Source organism: Lissotriton helveticus, chromosome 5_1, assembly GCF_964261635.1.
Source record: "Lissotriton helveticus chromosome 5_1, aLisHel1.1, whole genome shotgun sequence".
Classification (NCBI taxonomy): domain Eukaryota; kingdom Metazoa; phylum Chordata; class Amphibia; order Caudata; family Salamandridae; genus Lissotriton; species Lissotriton helveticus.
The window spans coordinates 501,519,596-501,536,753 of NC_136065.1; the positions used below are offsets into that span (position 1 = coordinate 501,519,596).

General features: G+C 49.2%; 1 protein-coding gene across 7 annotated transcripts in view; it reads right to left on the minus strand.

The window, feature by feature from the left end:
* Nucleotides 1–17,158, minus strand: part of LOC144754696 (putative oxidoreductase YteT) — a 1,220,731-nt gene that overhangs the window by 702,853 nt on the left and 500,720 nt on the right. For all 7 annotated transcript variants that reach the window (XM_078642823.1, XM_078642828.1, XM_078642827.1 and 4 more), the window contains one exon: nt 2,954–3,027. In XM_078642823.1, coding sequence (XP_078498949.1) covers nt 2,954–3,027 — 74 coding nt within the window. The remainder of the gene's footprint in view (nt 1–2,953; nt 3,028–17,158) is intronic.

The window sequence follows — 17,158 nt, forward strand, 5'->3', positions numbered from 1 at the left end:
CCTGCTAGGTCCCTCCTATGGGTGGGACCCAGGAAGGGGGTGATTACACCCCTTTCCCTTTGTCCAGTTTCGCGCCGAGCTGGGGCTGGAGTGTCCCAGCACCGGTTTGAACTGGCCTACGCATGGGACACCTTGTGTGCACCAGGCAGTGTCTAGTTTCATTCAGCCCTCCCTGCCCCAATCCACTATCTCCTGTCTGGGGTGGTGCTAGCACCTCCCTGTAACAGGAAACCTATTGTCCAGGCTTCCCCTGCCGGCGTTTCGTCCAGCAGTAGGAGGCCAGACTTGCGTCTGTGGCAGCAGCATCCATTTTGTGATGCTGAGGCTCTGGTTAACTTTAACTGGGATTAAGGAAAGTAACATGTCTTCTCCCTCTATAAGGGTGGAATGATACCCCTGTCGCCAGAATTGGCGAGGGGGTAGTATTCCAAAGCGTATGACACCTTACACGACATGTTTTGATAAAGCCAAACCAAAGATAGCATTTAACCGCGAGGTTCATAATGCACTTAAGAGAATATGGTATGGCAATATCCTGGAACAGCTATAAGGACATGGTTCCGAAAGCTGCAGACAGGCTCCGCTCATGCTAGAGCACCATCTCACATAAAACCAAGCACTCTGCCTCCAGGATTGTTAAGGCCTGCCATAGGAGTGACTTATAGGTGTATATGTGTCCAGATATAAGGTTAGACATAGGCATACTATATCTAAGCAAGGGGTGATTACACGACCTTGCGCCAGCTGAGTGATCAGCCAGTTGTGTCAGTTTGGATGGCCAGCCAGGGGTGGCAAAAGATATGCTGCAGCCCCTGGTAGGCCTTGGATGCACCTATGCCCTGGGTACCTATAGTACACTGTACAGGGGCTCATAAGGTGACCCAATCCCAATTGGTGATGTACCTAAAGTACATGGTTGTGAATTTAGAGAGAGAACAGCAGGGCTGTGGGTCTGATTAGCAGGCCCACAGCCACAGTAAGTCGAAAACCAGTGAAGCAAAAAGCAAAAAAATGGGGTGAACATACGAAAGCAGACCCTACTCTCCTACAAAACCCCTCAATAAAAATAACCTTAAACAAATCTGGGAGATTGAAGACATTATTTGCTGAGCTACTAAGGGCCAGAATGCTTAAGTATTGTTACTCTCATTAGCTGGGATACTGTTGGAGGGGACAGCAATTATGATGTTCCGCTCGAAAACAACGTGTCTGAGCGCATTCCTCAGATGTGATTTTTCCAAGCCGAACGGCATAATTGCTATCCCCTGACGAAGAGCTTCAAAGGCCCGAAATGCATTGGGATGGGATGATGTAGAACAGCACTTTCATTGTTGATTTATCATACAAAGTATCATAACTTCAAATTAGGTGGGATGATGAACACTGAATACCACCAATGAAGAACAAAAAATAAAATCTTTGCAATTCGAGTTTGATGAAAATTTGATGTACTCGAATAAGGAGTATCCCCAAGTGAGTGGGATACTGGCAGTGCTGAAGGGGACGAACCCCAATTTGGGAAAGCTGCCGCCTCTACCATTTAACATATGGGGCAGTCTGAACAAAATCAGATAGGGTTGAGGTTACTATTACGGAGGAAAGGTGACCCAAAACAATCAAATTGTGTGCCAGTAAGACACTGTGCACCACTGACCTTGCATTTCTTACGTGCTTATAGTGGACTCTTTCCCCAATCTGGACAATGGCCCAATTGAACATCTTTTATACCAAATGACTGCTACACTTGGGCACAGTACAAAACAGCAGGAAGGAGCCTGTGAAATATGTGTGCATAAACACAGGTGACCAGCTAGATATACATTTTCAAGCCACTCGCACATTCACTGTAAAATACACAGAGGATGCATAGAGTAAAAAAAAACATAAGGGAGGCAGGACTTTGCTGAAATGTGTGTGCTTTAGGGTATTGTGGGTATGCCCAAGCTTTATGTATCTTTTGGTACCACATTTGGATGTTGCAACCGATGTGGGTAATGTTCAATGGGTTTTAGGAAAACGCAGTAGTAGCAATAGTGACAAGAAAGTCTTCACCTCAGGGAGCAGTGGCCACGGAATGTGGGCAGGGCTACTACATGCACACAGGGGCGGTTCCTCTGCTATGGCGGAGGAGTGTTGCCCCACTGTAGAAACATAAAATGATAATAACACTGTTTGCGTTATCATTTTAGGCTTCCTGTTCACAGCTTTGCGGGCATGCGGGTGGGTGGGGCTGTTTTGCTCTCGGAGCAGGGCAGGAGTGGTTTGCACACTCCTAAGAGCACAATGTCTGTTTGGTCCGCCCTCTCGGGCCGCACAAACCAGTCATGTGCACTTCCCTGTTATCCATGCAGGCTGCATTACAGCATGTATGTAGAAAACGCCCAGGCCCCCGTTCCATGTTTGAGCATTGCAGGGTTGTGATTGGTCAGGGGAGCCTAGGTGCTGACAATCACAACGCTGTATTGCAGCAATGTGATTGGTCAAGGGAGCCTGGCTGTGCTTCCTGAGGAGGAGAGTAGGAGCAGAGACCCGGGACCCGGCGCGCGGCAGGTGTTTATTTTATTATTATTATTTTTTTTACATTGCGCACCGTTTCCCGAAACCCTCCCTCCCCGAACAACCGCACCACCCCGCCTCCCGTAAATCATGCCAGCTGCCACTGCATGCACAGCTCAGGAACCTGCCACAAGAGATGGAGCCAGCAGACCTCCCCATGTTCTGACTGCATGAACTCTTACAGGCTCCTTAGCCTACAGCTAGCGATGCAGGAATGGAGCAAGTGGAACCAGAGGTAACCATGGGAAGCAGCACAGCTGCACAGGGAGGACAGCCACCTCAGCCCAGCCTTAGAGAACACAAGTTAAAAATGGAACCCAAAATTAAGGGACTGAATAGAACATTTTCTAGACATTAAACAGATATTTTTATAAGATAAGACTTAAATTTGCATTACCTTATGAAGTCTGTCTGGTGTAGCTATTATAACTGCATCAGCAAACTTGTCTTTTTCTACAGCCGGCTTCCAGTCTGTGATATGACATTTAATACATTCATAATTATGAGTGACCACACGAAGAAGGAACACTGATTAAAACACCCAAATGGAATTACATTTTTCTTTTAGAAGCATATCTCAATACATTACCACCTTTCAGAAACAATTGCTATGGTTTTGTACACCTAAACTTAAAAACAACATCTCTCTCATTTATTTATGTTTTCTAAGAATCTGAGTCCTCAAAAAAACAATTTACTTAACTGAAATTCTAGTTAAATCAGTATAACCCCCAACAGGTTAGTCATCTAAAATATATTACCACATCAAGCCACAGGACATTAAATATTACTAGCAGTAAGGGTCTGATGTAGTCTGTGTGAATGCCTTAACCTCACAGATAATCGCCAGGGCCACTGGGATAATAGGGAAGGAGAGGAGAACATTATGCAGCACTGTAAATTAAATTAGACACCGAGAAAAGGAAAATTATGTGCAATAATTCAACCCATTTTGTGGTATTACTTCATTCTTTTATAACCTTTAAAAAGTGCTACACTGTCTGGGCAAAGATTTGACGGCATCAGTACTAGTTTAACAACCGTTTGACCTATGGACAATTGTTTTTTTTCATAAAATCTGCAGTTTATGCCATAGATGATGGATTAGGTTGCAATGCGGAAAATCCATAATTATGCAGCAAACACAGAGGCTGCACAATTGTAAATTCCCAGAAGCCACGCTAACAGCCAAGCCAACTTTTCTCCAAAGATGACACTACATAATTAACCCTATGTATTGCAACCTAGGTTCATTATCTACCAATAGTCCATCTAAGTTTGCATGGAACTAATATGGAGTATGCAGGATTAAAAGTTTTTAACATGTATTTCAAAATTATCCTTGAAGTGCGGAATTCCAAAAATAGCCAAGTGCCAAGTTCTAAGTCAAAAGTTCACTCATACTGGCATTGAGTCCACCAACGTTCAACCTACCTTCATCAGTGTTGCCAAATCAAATGACTCACATGTTGGGTGCCTCAAATAATTCAACAAACCCCTTTTACCCCTCCCATGCTCGTGACGGAACTGTTCCGTCACGAGCCTTGGGTGGGCTGTGCTGGTGACGGAACGGTTCCGCCACGGCCCGCTCGCGGCGCGTATTCCGTGCCTGCGCTGACGCTCTAAAGAGCGGGCGGGGCCGTGACGGAACCGTTCCGTCACAAGCACAGCTCACCCGAGGGCCGTGACGGAGCGGTTCCGTCACAAGTACGGGATCGCCGCGCGGCCCCGCCTCCCCCTTAGCGCTGCGGCGGAATAGCCGCTGCAGCGAAGGGGTTAACCAATAAGACTACAGCATGAAAAATTCAAAACTAAAGAGGAGCCAAGATGTAGGTAAGGTCAGACTTCTTTATTCCTTGCTCCCAGCGGCTGTAACCACCAGTCCACCGAACCCCCGCTCCCCACCGTTCTTTCAGAGAGTACTCCACCAACATTCTGTCCCAACACACCCCCCTTCCTACAAACAGAATGACAAAACATGTACAATTAACTAAGTGAACAAAAAGAAACAAAAGGAACTAAACAGTGGACATATTCATGTAAAACAACGGCAAAAAGAGTACAATGAAACAGATCGACATTTCAGAATCGCAAAACTTTTTTTTTTTCAAAACCTTTATTGAGGAACAAAAAGTCATACACAATACACTGTGCCATCCAGCAACTCGGGTTAATACAGTAGAGCTCAAGTCAAGCAGTTTAACATCCAGGTGACAGCGCCCCGTATCAATCACAAAAACATGGCAAGGCTTAAGTCGCAGCATCTTTACATGGAAGACCCACGCCACCAGAGATACATAGTCACAGGTTACAGTTGCAGAGGGGAGGGCAGCGGGCCAGGGAAGCCACAGGGAAGAGGGGAGACCGTCACAGGCTAGCACCAGCAGCCGCCACGAGTGCAGAGCCGGCGGGGATCGCGAAAGAGGCTGCGCCGCTGGAAGGGGCACGGGAGTGAAGGTAGGTGATCAGGGGGCCCCAAATATCGACTGGTCGGGACTTGGCGGGCAGTAAGTCCCAGAACTCTGACAGCAGAGTCTGACAACGGGAAGCATCCTCCAACCAACTTTCAATCTTCGGAGCGGGCCTGCGACCCCAACACATTGCCACCCTTTGCCTGGCCAGGACCAGCAACATTGAAATCAGGCATCAAGAGGCATCCGGACAGAATTTAAGAAAGCCAAGCAGGCACAGAGAGGGGACCGGGTGCACCGTAGCACGAGTAATATCGGACACAGCTGAACACACCTCTTGCCAGAAGTCGGAGACCTTAGGGCACAACCAAGCCAAATGTGCGAAGTCAGCGGCAGGAGCGACGCAACGCATGCAGGCGTCAGTTGGAATGAGCCCAAGTTTATGAAGCTAAGCGGGGGTGGGGTACAGTCTGTGTAGGAGTTTAAAATGTATTAGGCAGAGCCGATAATTTGGTGACAGCCTCTTCGTCTGGTTACAGCAATATAGCCAGTCCACATTCACAATGTCTATACCTAGATTTGCGCCCCAAGCCTCCTGTGCGCGGTCAGCACAGACTGAGGCGGACGCAAGAGTAAAACCATATAGTTTGGTGACTAGTTTATGAGGGGACTGGGATGTATACACATAGTCGAGAGCCGGCATGGTAGGCGGGGGCTGAGGAAATGTGGAATGCAACTTTCGGCATATGGCGGGTAGTTGATAGTACAGAAGCGTGTCCAGCTGACCCGAGGAATCAGGAAGAGAATAAAAAGTGTTCCCGGGGTAGAGGTCCGCCACTGTCCGCAGACCGAGACGCGTCGCATGCTTAGCCATGCTGGAAGGTTGGAGCGGAGGGAAGTCAGGATGATTTATAATTGGGACCGCGTTGGCAGAGAGTAATGGGAGATTGGATAACGAGCGAAGGCCGGACCAGGCCCAGAGCAGAGTTACGACTGTGTCCACTTCCGCCAGCGGGCGCAAACAGTGGCGTGGATAGAGGCCAGGGAGACGCTATGTCCATCTCAATAGCAAGGTGAGGTTGGTAAGGGGTGGGATGAGTGCAAAACAACAGGTGATGGACAGAATGCAGAACAATGTCATACTTTCAACCCAGTACAGAAATCTGGGCCTAAATCCATCGTTTTTTTGCTCACCATGCCTTTCCAGTTTGAACCCAGCTATATGCAAATCAGTCTTGACCCTGTGCCCCATGGGAACAGTCCAGCCCGAACTGCTAAGCCAGGTCCTCTCTGGACTGGAAACAAGCATCCAAGGACCGGTTTCGGGCTTTCAGCCCTCTTCAGCCTGAATAGCTTGATTCCAGTGGCATGGAGAGCACGGGACTCACGTCTGAGCATACCCGTCCCACTCGAGGTGACAAATGCAAAACAACAGGTGATGGACAGAATACAGAACAATGTCATACATTCAACCCAGTACAGAGATCTGGGCCTAAATCCATCGTTTTTTTGCTCACCATGCCTTTCCAGTTTGAACCCAGCTACATGCAAATCAGTCTTGACCCTGTGCCCCATGGGAACAGTCCAGCCCGAACTGCTAAGCCAGGTCCTCTCTGGACTGGAAACAAGCATCCAAGGACCGGTTTCGGGCTTTCAGCCCTCTTCAGCCTGAATAGCTTGATTCCAGTGGCATGGAGAGCACGGGACTCACGTCTGAGCATACCCGTCCCACTCGGGGTGACAAATGCAAAACAACAGGTGATGGACAGAATGCAGAACAATGTCATACATTCAACCCAGTACAGAGATCTGGGCCTAAATCCATCGTTTTTTTGCTCACCATGCCTTTCCAGTTTGAACCCAGCTATATGCAAATCAGTCTTGACCCTGTGCCCCATGGGAACAGTCCAGCCCGAACTGCTAAGCCAGGTCCTCTCTGGACTGGAAACAAGCATCCAAGGACCGGTTTCGGGCTTTCAGCCCTCTTCAGCCTGAATAGCTTGATTCCAGTGGCATGGAGAGCACGGGACTCACGTCTGAGCATACCCGTCCCACTCGAGGTGACAAATGCAAAACAACAGGTGATGGACAGAATACAGAACAATGTCATACATTCAACCCAGTACAGAGATCTGGGCCTAAATCCATCGTTTTTTTGCTCACCATGCCTTTCCAGTTTGAACCCAGCTATATGCAAATCAGTCTTGACCCTGTGCCCCATGGGAACAGTCCAGCCCGAACTGCTAAGCCAGGTCCTCTCTGGACTGGAAACAAGCATCCAAGGACCGGTTTCGGGCTTTCAGCCCTCTTCAGCCTGAATAGCTTGATTCCAGTGGCATGGAGAGCACGGGACTCACGTCTGAGCATACCCGTCCCACTCGGGGTGACAAATGCAAAACAACAGGTGATGGACAGAATGCAGAACAATGTCATACATTCAACCCAGTACAGAGATCTGGGCCTAAATCCATCGTTTTTTTGCTCACCATGCCTTTCCAGTTTGAACCCAGCTATATGCAAATCAGTCTTGACCCTGTGCCCCATGGGAACAGTCCAGCCCGAACTGCTAAGCCAGGTCCTCTCTGGACTGGAAACAAGCATCCAAGGACCGGTTTCGGGCTTTCAGCCCTCTTCAGCCTGAATAGCTTGATTCCAGTGGCATGGAGAGCACAGGACTCACGTCTGAGCATACCCGTCCCACTCGGGGTGACAAATGCAAAACAACAGGTGATGGACAGAATGCAGAACAATGTCATACATTCAACCCAGTACAGAGATCTGGGCCTAAATCCATCGTTTTTTTGCTCACCATGCCTTTCCAGTTTGAACCCAGCTATATGCAAATCAGTCTTGACCCTGTGCCCCATGGGAACAGTCCAGCCCGAACTGCTAAGCCAGGTCCTCTCTGGACTGGAAACAAGCATCCAAGGACCGGTTTCGGGCTTTCAGCCCTCTTCAGCCTGAATAGCTTGATTCCAGTGGCATGGAGAGCACGGGACTCACGTCTGAGCATACCCGTCCCACTCGGGGTGACAAATGCAAAACAACAGGTGATGGACAGAATGCAGAACAATGTCATACATTCAACCCAGTACAGAGATCTGGGCCTAAATCCATCGTTTTTTTGCTCACCATGCCTTTCCAGTTTGAACCCAGCTATATGCAAATCAGTCTTGACCCTGTGCCCCATGGGAACAGTCCAGCCCGAACTGCTAAGCCAGGTCCTCTCTGGACTGGAAACAAGCATCCAAGGACCGGTTTCGGGCTTTCAGCCCTCTTCAGCCTGAATAGCTTGATTCCAGTGGCATGGAGAGCACGGGACTCACGTCTGAGCATACCCGTCCCACTCGGGGTGACAAATGCAAAACAACAGGTGATGGACAGAATGCAGAACAATGTCATACATTCAACCCAGTACAGAGATCTGGGCCTAAATCCATCGTTTTTTTGCTCACCATGCCTTTCCAGTTTGAACTCAGCTATATGCAAATCAGTCTTGACCCTGTCCATCATCCCCTTTTGTAAGGGGTGGGATGAGTCCAAAAAGAAACTAGCCTGAGCGCACAGGGCATATATTTTAAAATCGGGGGCGCCCATCCCTCCGGCTGACATGGGGAGAGTTAGGACATCATATGCAACCCTAGGCTGTTTACCGGCCCAGACAAGTGTCATAATTGCAAAACTTTGTGGGGCGTACCGTTGCTCTGACAGATGCCCTCAAAGGAGGAACCCCCCCTTGTCAGATGCCCTCAAAACAGCACTACTCCTGGACGGGATAGATCTTGAAGGATGTGCCATAACTCTGCCAGATACTCTGCCTGCAGCACAACAATTGGACTGGGTACAGTCACTCTTGAATGGAGAGGAACCAACATGCACTCCCATCTTGCTCCCTACATACTCAGCTTTTGATCTGTGTACAACACAAATAATACACTTGTTTTATGTCTTACCATTTTCTAAAACCACAACATGTTCCCTTTCCTCCTTCACACGAACAGGTGCAGAAAAACGTGACCAACCCTTACGAATAAAACCCGGTCTCTTAATTCTAACCCAGTTGGGGCACAATGATGTTCATTCATGGAACCATACCTCTCCTACACAGCTGACCTCACATCCGCTACTATGGCCATTTTTGACGCATCCAGTGTACCTTTCCATCCACTCCTTATTGAGCTTTGTCTCCGCAACTCAACCCCTCAGCAAAGCAAAAGGAGACATCCCTGTGCTTATGTGAGAAGTAGTTCTCACTCAACCCATTAATGGGTGCGAGCCACAATTGATCTTTCATGCAACGATTAACCCTCTCCACAAGACCATTGCTGCGGGGATGATAAAGGGAAGTTAAAATGTGCTTTACACCAGAATCAACAAGAAAACTATTCATTTCTCTAGATGTTAACTGGGTTCCATTGTCAGTTACCAACTCTTCAGGAAATTCCTCCCTAGAAAAACTTCCTTGAAAAACTTAATGATGGTGTCCTATATCATGCTGTCTACAAATTTCACCTCGGGTCACTTAGACATATAGTCTATAATGACCAACGCATACTTGGGTGTACTGCCTCCAACACCAAAAGGACCAGCCACATCGAACGCCACCTTACTCGATGGCTTGTTCTTAACCATAATAGCATTTACAGGTGACGGGCAAGTAACTTGCGACTTGTCACTGAGGACACACATACAACAATTCCTCACATAGTGTTCAATTGTCCTATCAACGCCAGGCTACCAGAAATCCTCCCTTATCCTTCTTTTTATGGCTCGGATCCCAGGATGACATTAATGGGCCAGGACCAGCACTTTCTACCGAAGACACTGTGGGACAACCAACTGCCCACTCCTACACAGAATGTCCCCCACAATGGATAATTCTTCTTCTACTCTCCTGAAAGGGACCAATGCTTCAAGAGTATACCTAGGATTCTCCAACCATTCACTACACACTTCACCACCTCTTGAAGGGTTCAATCATTCGATGCTGCATCTAACCATTCTTGTTCAGATAGCACTCCTTTAGTGGTATCACTAATTGAACTTACCATACACATAATCTCCAAGTCATCAATATCCTCTTGAACTACATCATTGTCCTCTAAGGACAACCTTGAAAGGAAATCAGCAACAAAATGTTTGGCACCGGGCACATATTACAACCTATATTGATAACCCTGCAGTCTATACTGCCACTTGGCGTTTTGTGGGGTCCCTCTTCCCCCTTCCTTGGTGATGAATAGATCTAATAGGGTTTATGGTCAGTTCTTAAAACAAATTCCTTTCCCCACACACATTTTTGAAATCCCACCAGCCGTAGCTGCCAGTCCAAGGAACCCCCTCTTTCCACCGTTCTCCCCGAGTTCCACGAAGGGAACTCCACCAACATTGTGTCCCAACAAAACCCTACACATCATTTGTGTATTAGGGGTTTAAACAAGCATTGGTAAAGGCAATATGTCTCACCTAAGCAAGAGCTATTGGCGTGGCCAATGTGTTTTAGCCATGTTTTAGCCATGTTCTACACCAGCGTGGCTGCTGTTCAGCATGTCTAAAAGTTAGTGGCATAAAGGAGAGTCGTGTGGAGTGTTGTAGAATGGAATGGCGAAGAGGGGAGTAGAGTGCTGTAGATTGGAGTGGCAGAGAGTGTTGTGTATTGGAGTGGAATAGTGTGGAGTCGCGTAGAGTGGCATGGCGTAGAGTGGGCTGGTGTAGAGTGTATTGGCGTGGAGTGTTGAACAGTATAGTAGCAGAGTGCAGTGGCATTGAATTTAGCGACATGCAATGCAGCGGCATAGATAGAGTGGTGCATAGTAGAGTGAAGTGGTCCAGAGTGGAGTGATGTAGAGGGCAGTGTCGTAGAGTACCGTGGCACAGAATGCAGTGGTTTAGAGTGCAGAGTCGAGTGGCATAGAGTGCAGTGGCCTACAGTGGTGCAGAGTAGAATGAAGTGGTGCAGAGTATAGTGTTGTAGAGTGCAGTGGCATAGAGTGCAGTGGCATAGAGTGCAGTGGCATAGAGTGGAGTAGTGCAGAGTAGAGTGTATGAATGCAGTGGTGTAGAGTGTCGTAGAGAGCAGTGACAGAGTACAGTGATGTAGAGTAGAGTGCAGAGGCACAGAGTGCAGTTGACTACAGTGTATTGGCGTTGAGTGCAGTGGTCAAAAGTAGAGTGACTCAGAGTGCAGTAGTATAGAGTGGAGCAGAGTGGAGTAGAGTGGCGTAGAATAAATTGTTTCAGAGAAGAGTAAAAAGGTGCAGTTGCATAGAGAGGCATAGAGTGTAATGGCGTAGAGTGAAGTGGGGTAGAATGCAGTGGCATAGAGTGCAGAGGTGCACAGCAGATTAGAGTGGCATGCAGTGGATTTGCGTAGAGTGCAGGGGCACAGAGTAAAGTGCATTGGTTTAGAGTATACTGGCTTAGAGTGCAGAGTTGCACAGTGGCGTAGAGTACTAAGGCATAGAGAGGAGTTGTGCAGAGTAGATTGGTGTGGCCTAGACTGGAGTGGTGTAGAGTGCAGTGGCAAAGAGAGCAGTGGTGTAGAGTAGAGTGGCGAACAGTGCATTGGCATAGATTAGAGTGGTACAGGTCAGAGTAGAGAGGCGTGGCGTGAAGTGGCATAGAGTACAGTGGCATAGACTGGAGTGGTGTGGAGTGTAGTGGCAGGAAGTGGTGTAAATGGGATTGGTGGCAAAGTAGAGTGCAATCGTGTAGAGTGGTGCAGAATAGAGTGGAGTAGCGTACAGCGGAGTATGCATGGGATGGTAGCGCACTGCCATTACAGACAACACATTTTCAATTGAAATGACCATTACATTTGCACAAACATACCGTTTTACTAATAAAACTATATAATGCTTATGAAAATGTGTGGAAATTACATCACCTAGTGTAATGGTTTGTTTTGATCATATTAAAGTATTTGTTTCCAACACACTTCTGAAATAATAAAACTGCTGGGGCCCGGACAGGGGAGAGTGGGCCCAACAGCGGAGGGGGCGGGAGGTGCACACCGGGAGGGTGGCCTGGTGGAGCCGCTCACAGCCATACAACTAGCGCTTACATTACTGCATGGGGAGCAGAGCTTGGTGGGCGATAAAGTTTGGGCCGCCATCACGCGGCTCAGTCTTTCCCGGCCTGGGACGCGCCTGAAGGAGAAACGCAGACACGTTTAACGGCCCCGCGGAGGTCACTGACGGGGACACCCATATCAATGTGGCGGCTGGCTGGCTGTATGTGGGCGTGATATTGCAGCAGTAAGCGGGAGGCGTGGGGGTCCGAACGTTGAGGTTGCTGCCGCCACTTTCGGTGAATTTACAAACTGAGGCCCCATCTAGCACTGAGCAGCGGCGAGGGAAGCACTGGAGCTGTGACACTACTGGAGGAGCGCCTCAAGGCCGCTGAAAATTCGAAACCAGAATCCTACTGTTGATTACATCGGGAGTAGCCAGGGGATACATAGCCGCCCCCCCCCCCCTACCTCACTGAGACCCGGGAGTGCTGACAATTGGCTGGACTATACGAGGAGGGGTCACTCCTGATTGCAGAAACTGCTGCTCGTCTTGCTGCGACACGAGGGAGAGGGAGCCAACGCCTGGAACGCTCGTGGGCCTCGGCGGTGGCCCCGTACTACAGGCTGTGACTCGGGCTACATTGTCGAAGTAACTATGGGCAGAACGGAGTCCAGACAGGCAAAGCTGACTTTTGATGCCCGCAAAGCCCCTAGGTCCCAATCCCGAGAGCGTGAAGATGAAGATCCGCCTGAGACCCGGAATGAAGGATGGAAAGCCCTACTAGTTGGGATGCAGCAAAGCCTGACCTCAATCGACTCAAAGATGGAAGCCATGAATAACAGGCTAGAAGCAGTAGTGGCGAAGTTAGACAAGCACGACGAAAGACTGAAAGAGGTGAAGCACAGGGTGTCGGGATTGGAGGATGGTGAGGGCACTAGGCAACAACATCTACAACAAATGGATAAGCTATTGAAAGTTATAGCTGATAAAAATAAGGAGTTGGAGGCCCGTTCACGACGCAATAATGTGAGCATGCTGGCGGAAACCACCAACACCGGGAGGCTGGAAGATTTCATGGAGCGCCTATTGACTGACCTGTTCGGGAAGGAATCCTTCTCTCCCCACATGGTTATTGAGAGGGCACATCGATCGTTGGGGGCCCGCCCCCCTCCCGGAGCCCCACCGCGCCCGGTTATTATGCGGTTCCTAAACTACCGCGACAGAGACACGGTATTACGCTTGGCGCGCGAGAAAGGTGAAGTGAGATACGACAATGTCACCCTGTCATTCTATCCTGACTTCACCCAACAGGTGCAGGAGGCCCGCCGCAAGTTTGCGGCCGTGAAAAAGAAACTGCAAACACAAGGAATCCAGTACGCCATGCTATTTCCTGCGAAGTTATGGATCCACCGCCGCGGGAAACCACACATCTTCAGTACTCCGCAACAAGCGGAGGACTTTCTTAAACAGGAACGCCGCTCGGCATCACGAGAGGGTGCGGATAAGAGAAGATCCAGATCCCAATCACCACTTTCCGACCCAGGCTGATGAAGGCCACCTGCATGAATCCAGATGTCTGGCACTTCTACTGCTAAGGACCCTATAGACGCTTTGCAAATTGGTGATGTATAACCACATTTTGAGTTGCCTATCTATTCCTGGCTGCCCGGGCACTCACCTCCGTCCCGTCATACCGGTCCACTGGGCTCAGGTGGCTGGTGATGGGTGAGATAAGGAGGTGGAGTGTGCAAGCCGGTGGCCTCTAGCGGTCCCCCATTGAGGGCATACCCCGTACCTATTTCTTTTGTTTTTGTTTTTCGTTTTTCCTCTTTGCTCTGTGTAGGCGGAGCTTTTGGAAAGTTTGCATGATGATTGTTGGGGTGAATGGGGGAGGGGGGTGGGGAGTTTGTTCCTGGCAAGTTGGGGCAGCCGGTGTGGGAGGGAATGGGCGGGAAGGGAGGGCTATGGCACCCTATAGTGAAGGACACGAGGGGAATGTTTACGGCTATTTAGTAATTGTCTTAGATATGTCTCATGGCCAGAAGTAATGACACTTCCCTTACTATGAATGTGTTGACCTGGAATGTAAGAGGCCTGAATGACCGCGTAAGCGCCGGCAGGTATTGGGGTACTTAGATTGCCATTGCATCCATATCGCCCTGTTAAGGAGACACACCTCCCAGGGGGCGGTTCATCCGCATTTGCCTCACGCTGGGCGTCGCACCGCTGCTTTGCCACCTACTCCAGCTACTCCAGGGGAGTGGCCATCCTCATCAAAAAAGGGGTGCGATTTGTGCAGGGTGGCGTAGATCTGGACCCAGAGGGGAGATACTGCCTAATGTGGGGGAAGCTGAATTCGCAGGAAGTTGTGTTTGTAAATTACTATGGGCCAAACATAGATGACACATATCCCCTTCTGGTACTCCGTGGTAAACTTAATACTCTAGGGATTGCCCAGGTCATATGGGGGGGAGATTTCAACACCGTTGTAGATCCAGACCTCGACCGCTCCCATGCCGTGGCCGCACATTATACCGCTACACATCGCACACTACGAGACATCATACAGACGGACTATTTCTTAGATACAGGGCGTCACCTGCACCCCTCCAGGAGGGAAGGGACACATCACTCAGCAGTGCATAACACATGGGCCAGATTAGATTATATACTAGTGACATTGGGAATGGCGCACTGGATGGGTGCAGCCACTCATCTGGCGCGCACTTACTCGGACCACTCCCCAGTACTTGTGGCTCTTAACCCTCCCGTAGACATTTCCCCCTACCTGGGATGGCGACTGAACCCGCAACACTTACAGGATACGGTGTTTAAAACAGAGATGGATCTGGATATTCGGGACCTTTTTGACAGGAATGTTGACTCTGTAGGTAGTCTCACCACTGTTTGGGAGGCATTTAAAGTGACGGGGCTGGTGTATCGCTAAGGGAGGAGGCATAATCCGCGACATTAGACAGGAAGTGCACAAGCTGGAACAGGAACTGAAAACAATAGAACAGGATATAAGTACGGGAGGGGACCTCGGGGTGCTGCGCGCTCTATTGAGGGAGAAGATCTCGGAATATGAGGAGGCAGCGAGCAGAGAATGTAAATTCCGAGTGAGACACCATATGGCCCGGGTATATGGGGAGGGGCATCGACCCGGTAAAGCACTGGCTGGCGCGATACGACCCCCTCGGTTTCAAACCTACATTACGGAATTGCAAGACGAACATGGACACATGTGTCGTAATCTCCCTGAGCAAATGGAGATCCTTAGGAGATATTACCAAACGCTAAATACATTGCAAAGGGGCGCTCCTTTAGATCTATCGACCTATCTGGAGGATGTGGCGCTGGCATGGCTGGGAGACGTGCAGTGTAAGTTCCTAGATCACGACCTTGAGGTCAATGAGATCATAGAAGCCATCATGTTCATGTTCTCGGGGAAGGCACCGGGGTCTGACGGGCTTCCCATAGAATTCTACAAGACCTTTGTGACTATCCTGGTGCCCTTACTAAAAGGGGTGTTCTATGCCGCATTGGAAGAAGGCCGCTTGCCTGACACAATGATGGATGCCCAAATCCTATCACTGCTAAAGCCCGGCAAGGCGCCCCAGTTTTGCGATTTGTACAGGCCCCTATCTCTCCTAACTACTGACACCTAGATCCTGGCTAAAGTCCTTGCGACACGGCTTAATCTCCTTCTGGAAAAACTGGTCTTGCCTGACCAAGCGGGCTTCGTGCCCCGTAGGGCCACAGCCCACACCCTACGCACACTTTTAGCAGTTATACAAGACATTGATCCAAATAGCAAGGCGGTGGCGGTCTTTTTAGACACCACCAAAGCTTTTGATTTGGTGGAATGGGACTATTTGGTGGGGGTCCTCCTGCACATGTAGATGCCATTCTCCTTTGTCCACTGGATCCAGTTACTATATACTCAACCATGTGCCAGAGTTCTCCTTAATGGGTCCAGAACTGCTCTCCCCGGTCCTCTTCGCCCTGGCGATAGAGCCCCTTGCCGCAAAGCTGCGGCAGCATCACAACCACAGAAGCCTTATCTACCCTTCTAGACAGTTACTAGTGTCCCTTTATGTGGATGATATTACATTGTATGTCCACAACCCGCAAGATAACTTAAACCCGATCCTGAGAGAAATCACCAAGTATGGAGCAGTGGCTGGAGTACAAATCAACTGGAATAATTTGGCGGTCTTCCCGTTGACTGAACACACTAGGCCACACCCACTGGACTACCCCCTAGCGTGGGAAATGGATGACTTTAAGTACTTGGGCATCCACATTTCTCGAGACAAAGACCTTCTGATGATGCATAATTATGGGCAAGCCATGGACAAGGTGACGGACAATGTTGCTACGTGGATTAGATTACCTCTCTCCACGGCGGGCCGGATCTCCTTGATTAAAATGAACATTCTCCCCAAATTCTTATATCTTTTTGTCAACATTCCGTATCATCCTGGATCCTTCTTCTTCCATTCTCTCAATTCACAATTAACCCGGCTAATTTGGGGGTGCAAACAGGCCCGACTGAAATTGACCACACTTATGCTGCCGTACCGTGAGAGAGGATTTGATGTCCCCAATTTCGAACAATACTATTACAGTGTCCAGGCCCACTTTGTGGTGTATTGGTTTCACACACCCCCTTACATGCCTCACCTTGCGGTGGAGGACGGCTACATGGCCACTGTCCCCACGACCGAATATGCATACATGGCCCTCAAGGAGCGACAGGAAGACCCTTCCACGTTGGACTGTACAGTCCGTGAGTGGATATGGCTGGCCAAAACTGAAGGTGTGCAGCTGATGTACTCTCCCAGGGTGTCCTTGCGCCACTGCTCTCTGCTACCCGTGACGGGGGAAAAGATTTGCCAACGGCTGTTTGACAAACTGAAACTAGTGACATGGGGAGACTTATATATCGGGGGAAATTTGGCACGCCTTAACAGTTTTTTGGAGTCTTGGAGTACTCCTTCATGGACATGTTTTTATACACCCGCCTGAGGCAAAGTGCCCGCGCTTTAACCTCGGACTTTCCGCAGGAACCGGAAACATTTGCGTCATTACAGCTTATGTTACAGCCCGAAGTACCCACACACGTCATATCCATGCTATACAGGCGGGTGCGTAGTGCCCCCTCCAAATGCTCAG